The following is a 16774-nucleotide window of genomic DNA, read 5'->3' as shown; positions in this document are numbered from 1 at the left end:
CCTCCTTTCATTTTTCACAGCTCCTTTTGGAAAATGAAAGGTGGAATCTGATTGGTTGCTATGGGCAACTCAGACAGTTCTACTTTAGACCAGTGTGATGAACCCCCTTAATTCTTAATAAATCCTTTACAGTAATTCTGGGGTCTATGGGTGTGTTCACACGTAGCAGATTTATTGGAGACATTTCTGTGACTGTCCTATTCAACTGAAGGCAGTAAACTATGCACCTGCTGCAGGAACAACTCCATTCAGATGATTTGAAGTGCGTTTCGGTCACAGAAATTTCTATAACAAATAGTCTGCGCGTGAATACACCCTTAGGCTACATTCACTCAAACGTATTTTGTTTCTGTGTCCGTATGTCCGCTATGTAGCACCGCCAAAAAGATAGAAATTGACGGTTTTGCAGACAATAGAAGACATCGTTACAATGGATCCGCAAAAAAAGGGATGCCATACAGACATCATCTGTTTTGTTTTGCGGATCCACAAATTGCGGATGCCAGAGCTCCAGATGGCGACCAAAATGGTCGCCAATGCGAATAAGAATTGCAAAATGGCTTTGTTGTCTTGTCGCCATTTGCACCTAGACCCTCCACTGCTCTGCCCGTTTAAGGAAAAAAGGCTTTCATCCAAAAGACAAACGCCGCAGATGTCGGCTGGATGAAGATCCAGCCCTCACCCCGTGGCCAGTGATCGTCTTGATACCACTGCAGCCAAACGTTTTCATTGAGAAACCCAAGACAAGCAGCGGAGGCATGGAAGTGAATGAGCCAGGACCCAGCACCTAGGGATTACCAACACAAATCTGGCTAGTCTGAGAGGTCATGGAAATGAGTGCACAACCCCTTTAACTGTGTGGGCTGCAGCTTAGGCTACTTTCACACCTGCATTTAGGTGCGGATCCGTCGGTATCTGCATAGACTGATCCGCATCTATAATGCAAACGTTTGTATCCGTTCAGAACGGATCCGTTTGCATTACCATGAACAAAAAATATTATTATTTTTTTGGGAGGCGGATCCGTTTTCATATGCACCATATTGTGTAAAAATGGATCCGTCCCCATTGACTTACATTGTAAGTCAGGACGGATCTGTTTGGCTCAGTTTCGTCAGACGGACACCAAAACGCTGCAAGCAGTGTTTTGGTGTCCGCCTCCAGAGCGGAATGGAGGCTGAACGGAGGCAAACTGATAAATTCTAAAGGGATCCTTATCCATTCAGAATACATTGGGGCTGAACTGATCCATTTTGGGCCGCTTGTGAGAGCCTTGAAACAGATCTCACAGGCAGACCCAGAAACGGCAGTGTGAAAGTAGCCTTAGAAAACTCCATGCTCCTAAGCATCCCAGCTATATTATATGTATTTTTAATTTGGCCACTAAAAATTTCATTTGGCTCCTAAAGTTTTCAGGTTAGGAGCCAAAGGCGCATTGATATTTTTTTTTTTTGTCTGGAGCACTGCATCGGCTAACGGCTTTTTTTTAAAGTGTAAAGGCAGATTAAGACTTGTCACAGCCTTGGTGCACATTCTTTTGCACTGACAGAACTGAAGATAATATTGCTGGGTTCAAACCTTCTGTCAGGGTTGGATACATTATTATTGCATTATTTTTAAAAACATGATACTAAAACACTAACCATCTTTCTTTTTCTGTGCCAGGATTGTGACCTCTTCTCCTTTGGGTAAATCAAGAAGAAAAAGGACAGCCTCCTCCCTGATGATATTAGTAAAGTCCACGTTGTTCACCTGGTGAAAACAAACCGAGGTTGTGTGCTTTAACAGATCTTTTAAATAAAAAAATTCTAGATGTATATTTGTGCCAGTATTTTCCAAGTTGCTCCATATGATTTCAAGTGAAATCAAATAGGAAAGACACAAAATGACGAAAAACAACAATAAATATACTAACGAGTAAATTATTCATTAACATAAAAGGACCAGAAAACTCCTTTAATGCACAGCCTATAAATTAAACTCAGTCTCTCTTATCAGAGGTCTACATTCAGGTTACTGCTTGCTGCCGATTTTCCCTTGTACTGGTTTGGACACAGCTCAAGTACAGTTCTTTGAAACATGCACTGTATGCAACTTACTCTAAGAATCTGATCGCCTTCTTCTAATCCTTCTTTTGCTGCAGGGCTATCCTCCAAAACACCCGCCACGAAAATGCCAACATCATTTCCACCAGCAAGACGTAGTCCTACACTGTCTCCTTTCCTGAATTTTACTAGTTTCATGCTAGGCCTAAAAGATAAAAAAATAAAAATACATAGTATATAATTAATTAAAACAAAATTCAACTTTGTAACTTTGTATTTTTAAGGATCAACACAATTATACATAAAAGGAAAATTACCTAAGCATGCCATCTTCATGTGTGGAGTTGGGGAAAGGGCCATCAGACGGGCTAACAGGCAAGTCTACGTCAGGTTGCCCTGACTGGGCATATACTGGTTTCGGCTCTGAAATACAACAGCAATGCTAGGTTTAGGCTACATAGTAAATATATCTTGATTTACAATGGAGAGCTGTTCAATTTACGTTACACAATAAGACAAACAGCGATGTAACAATATTTTTATGTATTCATCAAAAATCAAGGCCCGGAGGCAGTCCCCGTGAAGACACTGCTCGCAGAACTCCAGTTTCCTCCAAACATCATCCAGAGGAATCAATCATCTCATTAAGACTAAGGGCTCATGCACACGACCGTAGTTGTGGTCACTTCAATGGGGCCGCAAAAGATGCGGACAGCACTCCATGTGCTGTCCGCATCCTTTGCTCCGTTTCGTGGCCCCGCCCCAAAAGAAAATAGCATGTCCTGTTCTTTGTCCGTGATGCGGACAAGAATAGGCATGTCTACAATGGGCTGCCCGTTCCGCAAATTGCGGAAAGCACACGGGCGGCTTCATTTTTTGCGGATTCGCGGTTTGTGGACCGCTAAAAACAGCACGGTCGTGTGCATGAGGCCTAATGGAAATCAGGGAGCAGCCCAGAATAAAATGGTGTATACTGTGACGTAGAGCTTTCCTTTTTTTTATTTAAAAAAAAATGCTATTTAAATGTCAGAAAAAGCCTGCGTTTCCAGCTGTCCAGTCTCACACATAGTAATTGCCAGCTTGGCCTTTATGAGCATCATACATCTAAGACACGGGAAGCTGGACTCTCCTGCTGGCTGGTGACATTATAACATATTTTTAAAGGTAAATTCTGAATAAAGTCATAGAAAACTTTGTGTCTAAGTATTTCCCCACTCTATCCAATTCTGCTCACAGAAATGGAAGTATAGGAGCCTTTACTATTCAACTTAACGCCTTTAATTCATTAGTGAAACCAAAAAAGGCTGCACAACTCACCACCCAAGAAGAAATCCTACGTCATGTTCAATATATATTTGGCCCATACAGCTGATGGATACATTTAATATAGCAAAAAATTAAAAATAAATATTTTTGTTCACATTTAACAGATCCACCATAAAATGTTTAGACTTGATGAACATAATGTATTACAGTTTTAAAAAAAAGAACAAAATCTCAACACCTGTGATGCACAATAAATTTGTCATAGCATGTCACTGTACAATACCAAGACTGTCTATACCTTTGCTAGGCACTGGCATGTAGCAGGAAATACACTGTTTTTCCATTTCATATGCCCCACCCTTTCCTTCCTAACATGGCATTAAAATATTTCATCTATTTACTTGAACGCAGTCATTTACAAACAACCACACACAGGTCAGTAAAGCATAGCTTCCAGGGGTATTCTGGTTGGTTAAAGTTATCCCCTCTTCAGATCATAGGGGATAACTATTAGATCAGTGAGGGTCCTACCACTGGGACTCCCACTGATCACGAGAATGGCGGCCCTGTACCTCCTGCAGATCCCTTGAAATCACCTGAGCGGCCGGTGCCTCATGCATGTTGCCTCCCCATTCATTTCTATGGGAGTTCCAGAGATAGCCACGTACAGTACTCCGCTATCTAAAGAACTCCCGCAGAAATGAAGGGAGCGGGCGTGCGCATGTGGGACCAGGCGCTTAGGTCATTTCAGAAGAGCTGCAGTAGACACAGGGCCCCCGTTCTCAGTGGATTCCATTAGGATCTGTCATACCATTCAAGTCCCAAATATTTTTTTTGCTGGAAAAATTATAATTAGGGTCCATTCACACGTCTGTGAATGTGTCCGCACCCGTTCCGCAATTCTGTGGAATGGATGCAGACCCATTCATTCTTTATGGGGCAGGAATGGAAGCGGACAGCACACAGTGTGTTGTCCGCATCCGCATTTCCGGAGCACGGACCCGATCTTCTGGTCCTCGGTTCCGGAAAAAAAAATAGAACATTTCCTATTCTTGTCTGCAATTGCGGACAAGAATATGCAGTTCTATTGGGGTGCCGGCCGGGTGTACTGTGGATCCGCAATACACTATGGACGTGTGAATGGACCCTTAATCTTACCGGTAATTAGATTTTCCAGAGGCTATGACAGCACCAGGAGAGAGGATCCTCCGCCAAGGACAGGAAACCCACAGATATTTAAGAAGGAGGGGCCTCTCCATTCCTCTTCAGAGACGAAAGAGAGCATCCTCGATAACCATCCTTCCGATTCATCCAAATCCATTTTGTTTAATTCATTGAAATTTTTATTTTTCTCTGCGCACCCTGTGCACCTTAACCAAGACCCATCACAAAACACCAAAGCAAGGGAGGGACTATAAGGGTGCTGTCATGGACTCTGGAAAATCTAATTACCTTTAACAGTAATGATCATTTTTCCCTTCGTCCTATGACAGCACCAGGAGAGATCTCAGAAATAAAGAGATTAGGGAGGGGTAACAGCTTGCAAGACCTTGCGACCAAAAGACACAGAGACAGAAGAGAGGCCCAGTCCATAGTGCCTATAGAAGGTTAGAGCGGAAGACCAGGTAGCTGCTTTGCAAATATCGTGAATGGACGCATCTGCTCTCTCTGCCCATGAAGTAGATACCGATATTGTGGCGTGCGCCGTCCAACCCATAGGAACTGGTTTCTGTACGGAAACATTAACTAGACAAATAGCCTGTTTAATCCAACTGGCTATGGAACTTTAGCTGGCAGCCCTCCCTTCATTAGGTCCTGAATATTGAACAAACAAGGCACCCAACTTCCTACAATCCCTAATAGCATCCAGGTAAGCTAGAACACATCTCCTAACGTATAAGTAACTAAATTCCAACTCATTCTGACACCTGGGGTTGGTACTGAAGGACGGAAGAATTACCCCTTGAGACTTATGGAAGTTAGATACTAATTTGGGAAGGAAAGCTGGGTCTGGTCTAAGGACAATTCTATCCTCCTGGATGGAAGTATATGGGGGATTGATGGACAAGGCCTGGATCTCCCTATCCTTCTAGCTGAAGTGATTGCCACCAAAAAGGCACATTTAAGGGTCAACATTCTGATAGAGATTTCAGAAATGGGTTCAAAGGGTCTATACATCATACTCTGCAGTACTAGATTTAGGTCCCAGGGAGGAACCTGTAAAACCCTAACATAAGGGGATGAACAGCCAACCTAACGTCAAACAGAACGCTTAAAGCTGAAATCTGGACCTTTAAAAAGTACTAAGGGAACGGCCTTTCTCTAGACCCCTCTGAAGAAACTGCAAAATCCTGGGAATAGAGAAACTATCCTGCGGGACAGGATCAATTCCTAGGAAAGCAAAGAAAGCCGCCCAGGTTCTAGCATAGATCTTGGTGGTTACCGGCTTCCTACTTTTAAAGGGGTTGTCCGGGTTCAGAGCTGAACCCGGACAATCCTCTATTTTCACCCAGGCAGACCCCCTGACTTGAGCATCAGAGCAGTTAATGCCCCAATGCTAAATCACGCAGGGCAAAGGCTCTTTTGTTTACAATAACACACTTCCCGGCGGAGGCTTCTCAGGGAGCTCTGTGCCCGGAGGCTTCACTGGCTTTGATGTGCGGGCTTTAGCGCTGCAATAGCCGCTTTACTGGCTAGAGCAGTGCTAAAGCCAGCCATTCAGTGCCGGTGACGTCACCGGGCTCCCTGAGCAGGGTCCCGGTACGTCACAGAGTCTAAGAAAAGTTAACTTCCGGCGAAGAATTTCCTATAAGCAAACGGGGCTGGAGAAACCTGTGGAAAACGTAGGACATGGATGTATGTTATATGTTTGTCTGTCTTATACTAATGTAACAAAGTCCTCAATTCCAGACAATCCCTTTAAGCAGAGTGGAAATAACTGATTCAGACAAACCCTTATGCATTAGCAGTGACCTTTCAAAAGCCAAGCCGTCAAGTGAAGGCCCTTTACCGGAGGGTGGATGACCGGTCCCTGGCTTAATAAGTCTGGGATCTCTGGTAGCACCCAAGGCTCCATGACTGAGAGAAGCCTCAGCCATGTGAACCGAAGACGAGGCGGATGAAATTTCCCCACTTTCTATTAAAGGAGTTCTGCAGTTTGTTTTAACTGATGATCTATCGTCTAGATCAGTGATGGCTAACCTGGGCACTCCAGCTGTGGTGAAACTACGACTCCCAGCATGCTCCATTTATTTCTATAGAGTTCTGAGAGCAGCCAAGCAAAGGGGGCAACTTGGGAGTTGTAGTTTTACCACAGCTGGAGTGCCAAGGTTAGCCATCACTGCTCTAGATAGATCATCAGCATCTGACCGGCGGGGGTCCCAGGTGTTTGAGAAGGCAGCAGCGCCGCTGCTTTCTCACTCTTTACCGCTGGCCCAGTGACATCATGACTAGTATCGACTGGGCGGGGCTAAGCTCCATTCAAGTGAACAGAGCTTAGCCGCGCCCAGGCAAGTTGATACTAGTCGTGACGTCACTGGGCCAGCAGTAAACAGTGAGAAGGCCGCGACGCTGCTAGAACGCTGCTGCCTTCTCAAACAGCTGATCGGCGGTGGTCCGAGGTGTCAGACCCCCGCCGGTTAGATGCTGATGATCTATCCAGAGGATAGATCATCAGTTTAAACAAACTACAGAACCCCTTTAAGGTATTTTCATCCGAACTATAAACGTCCGAGAACTTTTGCCCAGAAGGGGATCTGTCTTTGCTTCTATGGGCTTTTTTGGGGGGGATTTAAGGGCATTACCCACTTCTTCTCTAATTAGCCTTTTCAAGCATTTAAACATTGAGGGGGACTCTTCTGCTATAGTGTTTTCAATGCAGGAGCGACAGAGTAGTTCAACATAGGATGAGGGTAATTTGGCTATACAAATTCCACATTCCTTATGTTTAGTCTTAGCAGACACCTTCCTGGGGTTTTTCCCAAAAGACAATATGCCATAATAAAGCTACATGTCACGGAAAAAACAAAAAGGGGGATAGAACCCCCTGCCGTACATACCCTCCAACCATACCATAGGTGCAGGGGTAGACTGTTCCTTCTGTGCCTCTCCAGCGTCCTCCATGCTGTACAGAGGTCCACACACGCCTTGGATCGGGTCCTTCCGGCAAGGATCCACAGGCCGCTCTAGATGGGCTTAATGTGGCAGGAAATTCAAATTTCCCACGCTCCAGCGCAGTAGGAGACAAAGTATTGCAAGATCTTGCGATACTACGGACAGGAAGCACTATCTCCGCAATACCTGCGCTCCAGTCCTCACCGACCGTGCCGCTGATCGCGCTAGGCAGGAGAAACAAATAAAGGGAATCCTCCAGAGCTATGCCACCCTCTCCTCTTCAGGGAGCGCGTAGTGGGGAACTCACCCGGCACTCTCCCTAGCCCAGCCGGCGAGTAGGATGCTAGTAAGAATCCTCTCCAAGGACAGGAAAACCACTGAGGAATGGAGAGGCCCCTCCTTCTTAAATATTTGAGGGTTTCCTGTCCTGGGCGGAGGATCCTCTCTCCTTGTGCTGTCATAGGATGAAGGGATAAAAAAAAAGCCCACCAAGCTGTGCTTTTCTTTCCAGCAAAATGGAGGATCCGGCTGGAGTAGATGCATACAGATTGTACACCACTATTCAAATTAATGGGCACTTTAACGGATCCGTCAAATTAATTTTTTCTGTTCTAAGCTTCCCTGGAAGGTATTTATTTTACTTACTTATATAGGGCTGACATTCCACAGTGCTTTACATACATTATCATCATGCTGCACCCAGTGGGGCTCACAATCTAAGTTCCCTATCAGTATGTCTTTGGAGTGTGGAAGGAAACTAGAGTACCCGGAGGAACCCACACAAACACGGGGAGAACATACAAACTCCATGCAGGTGTTGTCCTTAATCATAATTGAACCTAGGACCCTATGGCTGCAATCACCAGTGATAACCTCTGAGCCACCGTGCACAAAACCTTAAAGAGGACTTGCCACCTTTCCTGACATATCTGTTATAGTAACCACTTACATTTCTCACTCTGGGGTATCATTTCAAATAACTTTGTGCCATTTATCCATTATCCATACTGGAAGTTTATGAATGAGTTACCAGCAGTCTGCATTAAAGGTCCATCTGGGTTACTGCACATTCTTCCACTAGCAGCACTGACTGGATAGGGACATGCTCCTTATCGTTAACACCTAGTTGGATATGACTGCAGGCTGTTGGTAATTTACTCAAACTTCCAATAGGAATAATTGAGGAATGGCACAACAGTTATATTTAAAAAAAAAAGTGATAAAGAATTGTTATTACATAGAGAATGCAAGAAGTTACTAAAATAGACATTTCAGGAGAGTTTACAGTCCCTATTTAAAGGTTGCACGCGTAGGCATGGTCCACTCATTTTGGCCTCCTAGAACAGGCATGGCCAACCTGTGGCTCTCCAGCTGTTGTAAAACTACAATTCCCACCATGCCCTGCTGTAGGCTGATAGCTGTTGTCAGTCTGGGCATGCTGGGAGTTGTAGTTTTGCAACATCTGGAGAGCCTCAGCTTGGCCATCCCTGCCCTAGAAGATTAAATTGGGGTGTTTCCTCCCCCCCCCCCCCCCCCAATATTTATGCTGGTATAAAATATATATATATATATATATATATATATATATATATATATATTTTATGAAACTGGACAAAAGACCAAATCCTTCACAACAATAAAGAGATTTTCTAACTACCTGGAAGAGGAGGGGTCTGCTTTTCAGCTCTTTCCTGCAAAGGTTCTTCCACTGTTCTCGAGAGGGTTGCACTATTTGTATTTTTCACAGGTGTAGATAAAGCACCAGGCTTCGACACTCTTTCATCTTCTTTACTCCGCGTGCTGCATTTAAAAAAAATGAATAAATAAATCAGTATGTTTTATGGCCATGGGATGCTACTGGAAATTAGACAGTATAAAATAAAAATAAGATCATAAAAAGGTCAGAGGCTGCACAAATTTATGAGTAAAGGCTCTGTTAAACCCCCAAAGTTGTGTGCCCATTTGTAGTCATTTGTGGGTGGGTTATGGCCACTTTCTGGAAACCCATCCCTAAAATTAAGATCTTTGAATAAATATTGGTGAGGAATCTGCATAAAATCAGAAAATCCTGAGTATGGTCATCTAACAGCTTGCTTGGTTATGTGTAACAAGCATATTTGTTATACGCTTCAACTACCAGGCACATGTATGGCACTGTGCCCACCAAACAATTGCATGATATTCTAATGTAAATTTTAATGCAAATTTTAGAATGAGCTCTCAGGGATAACGCAACTTGTTGGATATCCAGCTCCCTTGGTATATGAACAATGAATCCTGAAAGAGGTGCAAATAAGGTTTGATTGACAGTAGATTTGACTTACATGTGTAAATGAACAGATTTCTAAAAAAAAATGGACAGATTTTTATTTCATACTAAGCTACTCCATTTCTTGCACAGAAAAAATAGGCAGCAGTGTCTGAAAACAACCTGAACCAAGCCTATTATACCTATACAAATTTATTGTACTACGCAGTTGTTAGTTCAGAAGTATAACCAACAGTCTACTATGAAACTGGTAATAAAAGAAAATCACTGCCTTTCATTCCACTGTGACAGAGCTGCCAATCAGCTGCTTCATTGTTCTTGTCAATTGTAAACGCTGTCACATGTAATACAAGGGTTGCAATGCCATAAATCTGGAAAGACCGCTTGTAACAGAGTGTACTTTATTAACTATAATTACAGGAAGCATGTTCCAGAAAAGATAACAACAATTTTTAGTCAGTCAAAGTCAACAAGGAACAAGCCTGTCCGGAAAGATAAAGCAAGCATAATTTTTATCCATAGGTGTAGCACAGAATGATACAATAGGCTGGCAAATGAAGACCTTAAAACCACTTGTGAAGAAATATGTGAAAAATAAAAGCAAGCAGATCTGACCACATGAAAACGGATCTGGATGTCCACACGATTAAAGCAGCACTCCAGTCATCAGTAATTTATTAAGCAGTGTCATGCCTTTCATCCCAGCTTTGTTGCATCCATACATTTTGGGCCCTAGCTGTGTGATGCGGCTAAATGTCCAGAGCTTGCTCTCCTGTGTAAGGCAAGTCTCGCTTCCTGTGAACTACATGTTTGCATCATCACCTATATAATTTCCAGACACTTCCCCCATCCTTGTTACTCTGTATGTCCCCCCAGGTATAGAGTGATCCTAAAGATTTCAATATCTGCCTATACTATCAGTGTGGATCTCATGTGTACTTTATGTGATGCAGACTCACACTGCCCTCGCCTGCCTCCGGCTTGTAAAAGTTGACAGAGGGAAACCTATGACAAGCAGGATATAAGGGCAGGCTGAAGCTACATCATATAAGATGCACAGAGACTCTGCAGTGTAAGTTAGGTGACGGTCCCTGTCCCTTTTACTTGCTGCCCATAGATGGGACTCAGAGCAGAGAAAGTACAGTGCGATGGGACTCTGCTCATTCTGCCTCTTAAGAGCCAGCGGCATAATGGGAAATACAGTGGGTATTAGGGAACTATATGGGGGGACAAGGAGCCATTCTACCTCATTCTTTAATAATAGCCTCTGTTACAGTATATAGGCAGCCAAAACATTGCTGGAGTGCTTCTTTAAATTTTTAACAGCTTTATGGCAAAACAATAGACACTCTTTCAATAATTAAAGTGGTTCTAGAGTTCAAACTTGATGCTGAAAACATAGCTCTATTTGGATACTTCATGAAAAGCTACTTAATACCCAATCAACTTGCGTTCATATATCTTAAGAGAATAAAACATAACCCTTCTCTGCATAAAGAAAATAGATTTGTAAATATATATTTTTTTAAACTAGGAGAACAAAGCGAGATGCCACCACCTGCTGTTGCTGTGCTGTTGTGGAGAATGTCTGGAATGGTCTGAAGGCTCCGATCTCTGGTCAGGAGACCGTGAACGGCTACGGCGTGGTCGGTCATGTGAACGGTTGGAATGGTCTGATGTCAGCGACTGGATTTCTGAAATGTCTGTTGAACGAACACAAAATAGATTTTCATTAAATTAATAAAAGATATATAAAATTTTCACTACTGTCTAAATATAGTGTAATGTATTTAGAAACATCAAAATACTGATTTGCGGTAAGTAAAAAATAAAGTGACATTAACGAGAAAATTCATACATGAACAAAAAACACATGAACTTGCATCTTGCTTCAATGCTACTATTCACTTTTATTTATTACATGATTCTAAAAGCTGAGTACTACAGTGCATTGACAGTCTTCAGACCCTTTCACTTTTTTCATTTTGTTATGTTGTGGCTGTGTACTAAAATAAAAATATTAATAAATACAAGTATCCATCGTTCTGCACTAAGTCCTCCTTAAGGAGATTAAAAACAGAATTTTAAAAATGTCTGCAAGTTTATTGAAAAGGAAAACCTAAGATTTCGCATGGACACAAGTTTTCAGACCCTTTGCTATGATGCTTTAAATTTAGCTCTGGGAGGGAGGCAGCCTCCCTTTTCTCTTCATCATCTTTGAGATATTCTAAACTATAATTGGAGTCCATGTGGTAAATTCAGTTGACAGTTCAGGACATGATTTGGAAAGATCCACCCCTGTCTATATAAGGTCCCACACATAATATGAGTGTGGAACAATAGTCCCGCGGGCAGCCAGACGTCCAAAGCATCATTGTAATCTATGATGCTGTGTGCTCTCGATCAATGCCGCTCCGGGACATATATCTCGGAGGGCGTAGTCGTGTGCAAGTGACCTCAGACTGAGAAACAAGATTCTCTGGTCTGATAAAACCCATGACTGAACTTTCTGGCCTCCATTCTAAACATGTCTGGAAGAAACCATGCACTACTCATCACCTGCCCAATACCATCACTACAGTAAAGCATGGTGGTCGAGGCATGATTGCGTGGGGTGTTTTTCAGCAGCTGGGACAGCAAGACAGGTCAGAGTTGAGGGAAACCTGAATGGAGTAAAGTACAGAGATATTATTAATAAAAACCTGATCTGGAGCACTCTGGAGCTCAGACTGGGCCATACGGTTTACTTTCCAACAAGACAATGACCCTAAGCACACAGGCAAGACAGCACAGGAGTGGCCCAGTCAGAGCCCTGACATGAACTGTATCAAACATCTCTGGATAGACCTCAAAATGGCTGTCTGATGGTTCCCATCCAACCTGACAGAACCTGAGAGGATCTGCAGAGAACAATAGCAAAACAATCCCCAAATCCAGGTGTGCAAACCTTGTGTCATCATACCCAAGACTGGAGGTTGTAATTACTGCCAAAGGTACTTAAACTAAGTCCTGGTCTGAATGCTTATGTCAATGCAAGATTTTAGTTTTTCCTTTTCAATAAATTAGCAAAGATTTCTAACATTTTTATTCTCATTATGGGGTATTGAGTGCAGAATGATGGGGAAATTTTGCACATTATTTTCGCACAAGGCAACAACATAATCAAATGTAAAAAAAAATAATAATAATAATAATAGTACATAGGTATCGTCACCAATTTCAGGCTCTAAGCATCTGCTTGAACGGAAAGGAAGAAAGATCCAGCACCTTGTTTTTCTTGCTTGACGTTTATTCCACAAACCAAATGTACAGCGGTGATAGAAACCTCCAAAAATAAGCCCCAGTACGGTCTACATGTTTCGAACCAGATGGTTCTTGGTCATGATTAAGAACCATCTGGTTCGAAACATGTAGACCGTACTGGGGCTTATTTTTGGAGGTTTCTATCACCGCTGTACATTTGGTTTGTGGAATAAACGTCAAGCAAGAAAAACAAGGTGCTGGATCTTTCTTCCTTTCCGTTCAAGTTTATATGCTTGGGTCTCATCCCATCCGTGCACTCTTAAAACTGTTGATGCAGGTGAGCTGGACTTTTACTATTATTTCTAAGCATCTGCCTAGCAAAAAGGAATTCACAGCAATCTGTTATGATTAAAGGAGTTCTCTGGTTTCAAGATACAGATGATCTCTCCTCAGGATAGGTAATCAATATGAGATTGGTGGGGGTCTGACACCCCAAATGATTAGTCGTTTTCAGCAGCAGGGAACAAAACAGTGGGTGAAGCCTGAAGCAGAATCCTCCGTCCTGGCATACTGTACCTCAGCTCCCATTCACTTGGCAGCTCTGTCCACTTAAGTTTTTTCTGGCACTGGACGAAAACTGCTGATTGGTGGCAGAACCCCTTCAGCAGATACCAACAGCACGGGACTGAACAGCACATAGATACGCAAGTCTGAGTTTACACATAGCAGCCGCATAAAGTTTTTTCCAGCAATCATGGAAAACTGTAGCAAAAAAAAACATTACGGCTGCAACGTTTAAACCCAGCCTATTACATCTCTGCAAACTAGGCTAACCAAGCTTGATAAACCTTAAAAAAAAAATAAAAAAAAATAAAAAAAATGCTAGCCAAAATGTAATTTGCCGGAAACTGGCTATATTGTCACCACTTTTTTCTTCTATAGTCTTGATAAAGGAGACCCACTGTTTCTTTATCAGGATGATCATATATGTTAGGTCAGTAGTGGCAACTAGGGATGAGCGAATCATCCGAAGTCGATTCGCATAAAACTTCGTTCTACTACTGTATGAAGCAGAAGCTCTGTACAGTATTAGAAAGTTTTGGCTCCGATGAACTAAAGTTATTGCTTCGCGAAGTCTCGAGACTTTGCGCAATAATTTCATTAAAAAAATAAAAAATAAAAAACATTTCCTGAACTCAGGTTTGGTTCCAAGTGGTACCTTGGAACCGAACCAGAGTTCGGGAATTATTATTTTTTTTTTTTTCAGTACAGAGACTTCACTAAGCAATAACTTCGCCTCATCGGAGCCAATACATTCTAATACTGTACGGAGCTCCTGCTCCATATAGTAGTAGAACAAAGTTTTAGGCTATTATCCAGATCTACTAATTCGCATATCAGGCTAATCACTTGCTGTCTTCTACACAGACAAAATAGCCTCTTCGTTGGTGTTTCATATAGCTTAGACCAGTGATGGCTAACCTCAGACACTCCAGCTGTGGTGAAACTACGACTCCCAGCATGCTCATTTCATTTCTATGGCGTTCTGAGAACAGCCAAGCAAGTGTGCATCTTGGGAGTTGTAGTTTTACCACAGCTGGAGTGCCGGAGGTTAGCCATCACAGGCTTATACAATTTTCTACTGAAAAGCTCATTTGGGAATGCTTATTCTAAACAAGTGTTACTGCCTAACGTGGGTCTCAAACACACTGGAGACCCATAGATGCTATGAAACAGCTCCCTACCAACATATACTATACAGTTGGTCACATGGCTCTTTGCCACACAGAAACTGAGCAATCCACTATTTGCAACAATGGGGTGGTTGTAAAGCCTGCCATCAGATTCAGATGGTCTTTAAGAGGACCCGTCACCTCTCCTGACATGCCCGTTCTAATAGTTACATGCATCCCCCGTGTAATATCAGTTCTGGAGCATCTATTCTTGTGTGTATTAGAGCTGCAGTAAACAATTATTTCAGTAATTGAGTATAATACCAATTATTTATACGATTAATCGAGTACTCTAATAAGAAAAAAAGAATTAATAGACTGTTTTCCTTTATAAAAACCCATCAGACCCCCTGCCATCAGTCCCCAACACCCTTCGTTCCACCCTGTGCGATCAGTCCAAGTGCATCAGTTCCCCTCAGTGCCATCAGCTCCACTATCCCCCTGTGCCATCAGCTCTCCCCACTCAGTGCCATCAAGATGACATTATACTGCAGGGGGCCACAAGGTGACATTATACTGCATAGGGCCACAAGGTAACATTATATCGCATGAGGCGGCTGTGGACAAGGTGACATTATACTATATGGGGAGGATTATACTACATGGGGTGGCCGAGGCCAAGGAGACATTATACAGCATGGGGTGGGCCAAATGGTGACATTATACTGCAGAGGGCAACAATCCACCCCCCACCTTCCAATACAATAGCTATTCACTGCCTGCATGGCATAAATAGCTGAGGGCTTGCTGGGCTCTGTAGTGCACTTAAGGTCACAGGTTGCTTCTTTAACATTAGCTTATTGTATGATGCAAACACAAAGCATCACCTACCTCAGGCAGTAAAAGTGACAACCCCATGACAGCAGCTAGGGCACACACAGCAGACAGGGTGATGCTCTGCAGGTAGTCACCAGCCCCAGTAATGTACAGCAAGCCACACTAACCTGAAACCACTACACTGCCTGGCTGCGCCAAGCCCCGCCCCCAATTCGTTTATAGCCTATCAGCATTTGTCTTACCACTAACCAATCAGCGGGCCTGTTATGGCTGCTCTCACATGAGGTGTATATGAGAGAAGCACTGGGATTGGCTGGGAGCAGCTGCCTGAAGCAAAGTCATACTGGTATAGAGAGTGCTGACTCCTGCGATCGCTTCACTCCCGCTCCGTGGTCACGTGACACAGACGAATCCTTGATGCAAAGAATTAGCATCAAGGATTTTTGTGTGTCGAATTACTTGATTTAATCGAGTGCTCGTTGCAGCCCTAGTGTGTATGTTGTGCCTTTCCTTTATTATTTCTACTAGAAGTTATGAATTAATTGCCATTAGCCTGTAGTAAGGGGGCAGAGGGGTGGTAACCAGTTGGGGGGGGGGTGTCCTTGCACAGACTCACTCTATCCAATCAGTGCTGCCATTTTCAGACTGTGAAGGTACACCTCCCTAACTGGTTACCACCCAATTAATTCATAACTTTTAGTAGAAATAAAAAGGAATAGTACAACATAGAGCCATAAGAATAGATGATCCAGAATTATTACATGGGGAGTACATGAAGCTGTTAAAACAGGCATGTCAGGAGAGGCGACAGGTCCTCTTTAAGGACCAAAATATCCCCATAATGTGCTTAGTTGATGGCCACTACTATTTCAGAAGCAATGTTGCCACACAGACCACCAGCAGCATTGTCTGAGCATTAACCTAATTAAGGCAGACGGCAAACACACAACAAAAAGTACATTACTGTCCGCTCTTCCACCATACCGTCTCTCTCTGAAGCATTTGCAGAATGAAGGCTGTCATCTAGATCAGGAACATTCAGTAGAGTTGCTCGCTCATCCCTTTGAACAACCATTTTTAATTTACCCTTTGACCTTTCTATCAATGTTTTTGCATCAGACAAAGACATGTTTTCGGTGACAGTGCCATTAATCTGGAAAAATAACAGTCAAGGGATTAGTGATCATTCATGCTTACCAAGTTAACAAAGAGTTGAGGCATTTATGGTCTGTACAAATCCTGCAAGCAAAGCATGATCTCTGACGACTTGCTGGCATCTACTGTAGACCGGCTTTCGGAACATTATTTCTCAGCTCTGTTAGGCCCTT

The 16774-nt window shown here is 43.0% G+C and overlaps 1 protein-coding gene across 8 annotated transcripts in view; it reads right to left on the bottom strand.

The window, feature by feature from the left end:
* Nucleotides 1–16774, bottom strand: part of TJP1 (tight junction protein 1) — a 232407-nt gene that overhangs the window by 34906 nt on the left and 180727 nt on the right. For all 8 annotated transcript variants that reach the window (XM_044279722.1, XM_044279723.1, XM_044279725.1 and 5 more), the window contains 6 exons: nt 16431–16599; nt 11252–11396; nt 9082–9224; nt 2363–2468; nt 2100–2250; nt 1644–1752 (listed from right to left, as the gene is read on the bottom strand). In XM_044279722.1, the coding sequence (XP_044135657.1) occupies nt 1644–1752; nt 2100–2250; nt 2363–2468; nt 9082–9224; nt 11252–11396; nt 16431–16599 (823 nt within the window). The remainder of the gene's footprint in view (nt 1–1643; nt 1753–2099; nt 2251–2362; nt 2469–9081; nt 9225–11251; nt 11397–16430; nt 16600–16774) is intronic.

Source organism: Bufo gargarizans, chromosome 2, assembly GCF_014858855.1.
Source record: "Bufo gargarizans isolate SCDJY-AF-19 chromosome 2, ASM1485885v1, whole genome shotgun sequence".
Classification (NCBI taxonomy): Eukaryota; Metazoa; Chordata; class Amphibia; order Anura; family Bufonidae; genus Bufo; species Bufo gargarizans.
This window is presented reverse-complemented; position numbering and strand designations above follow the sequence as displayed.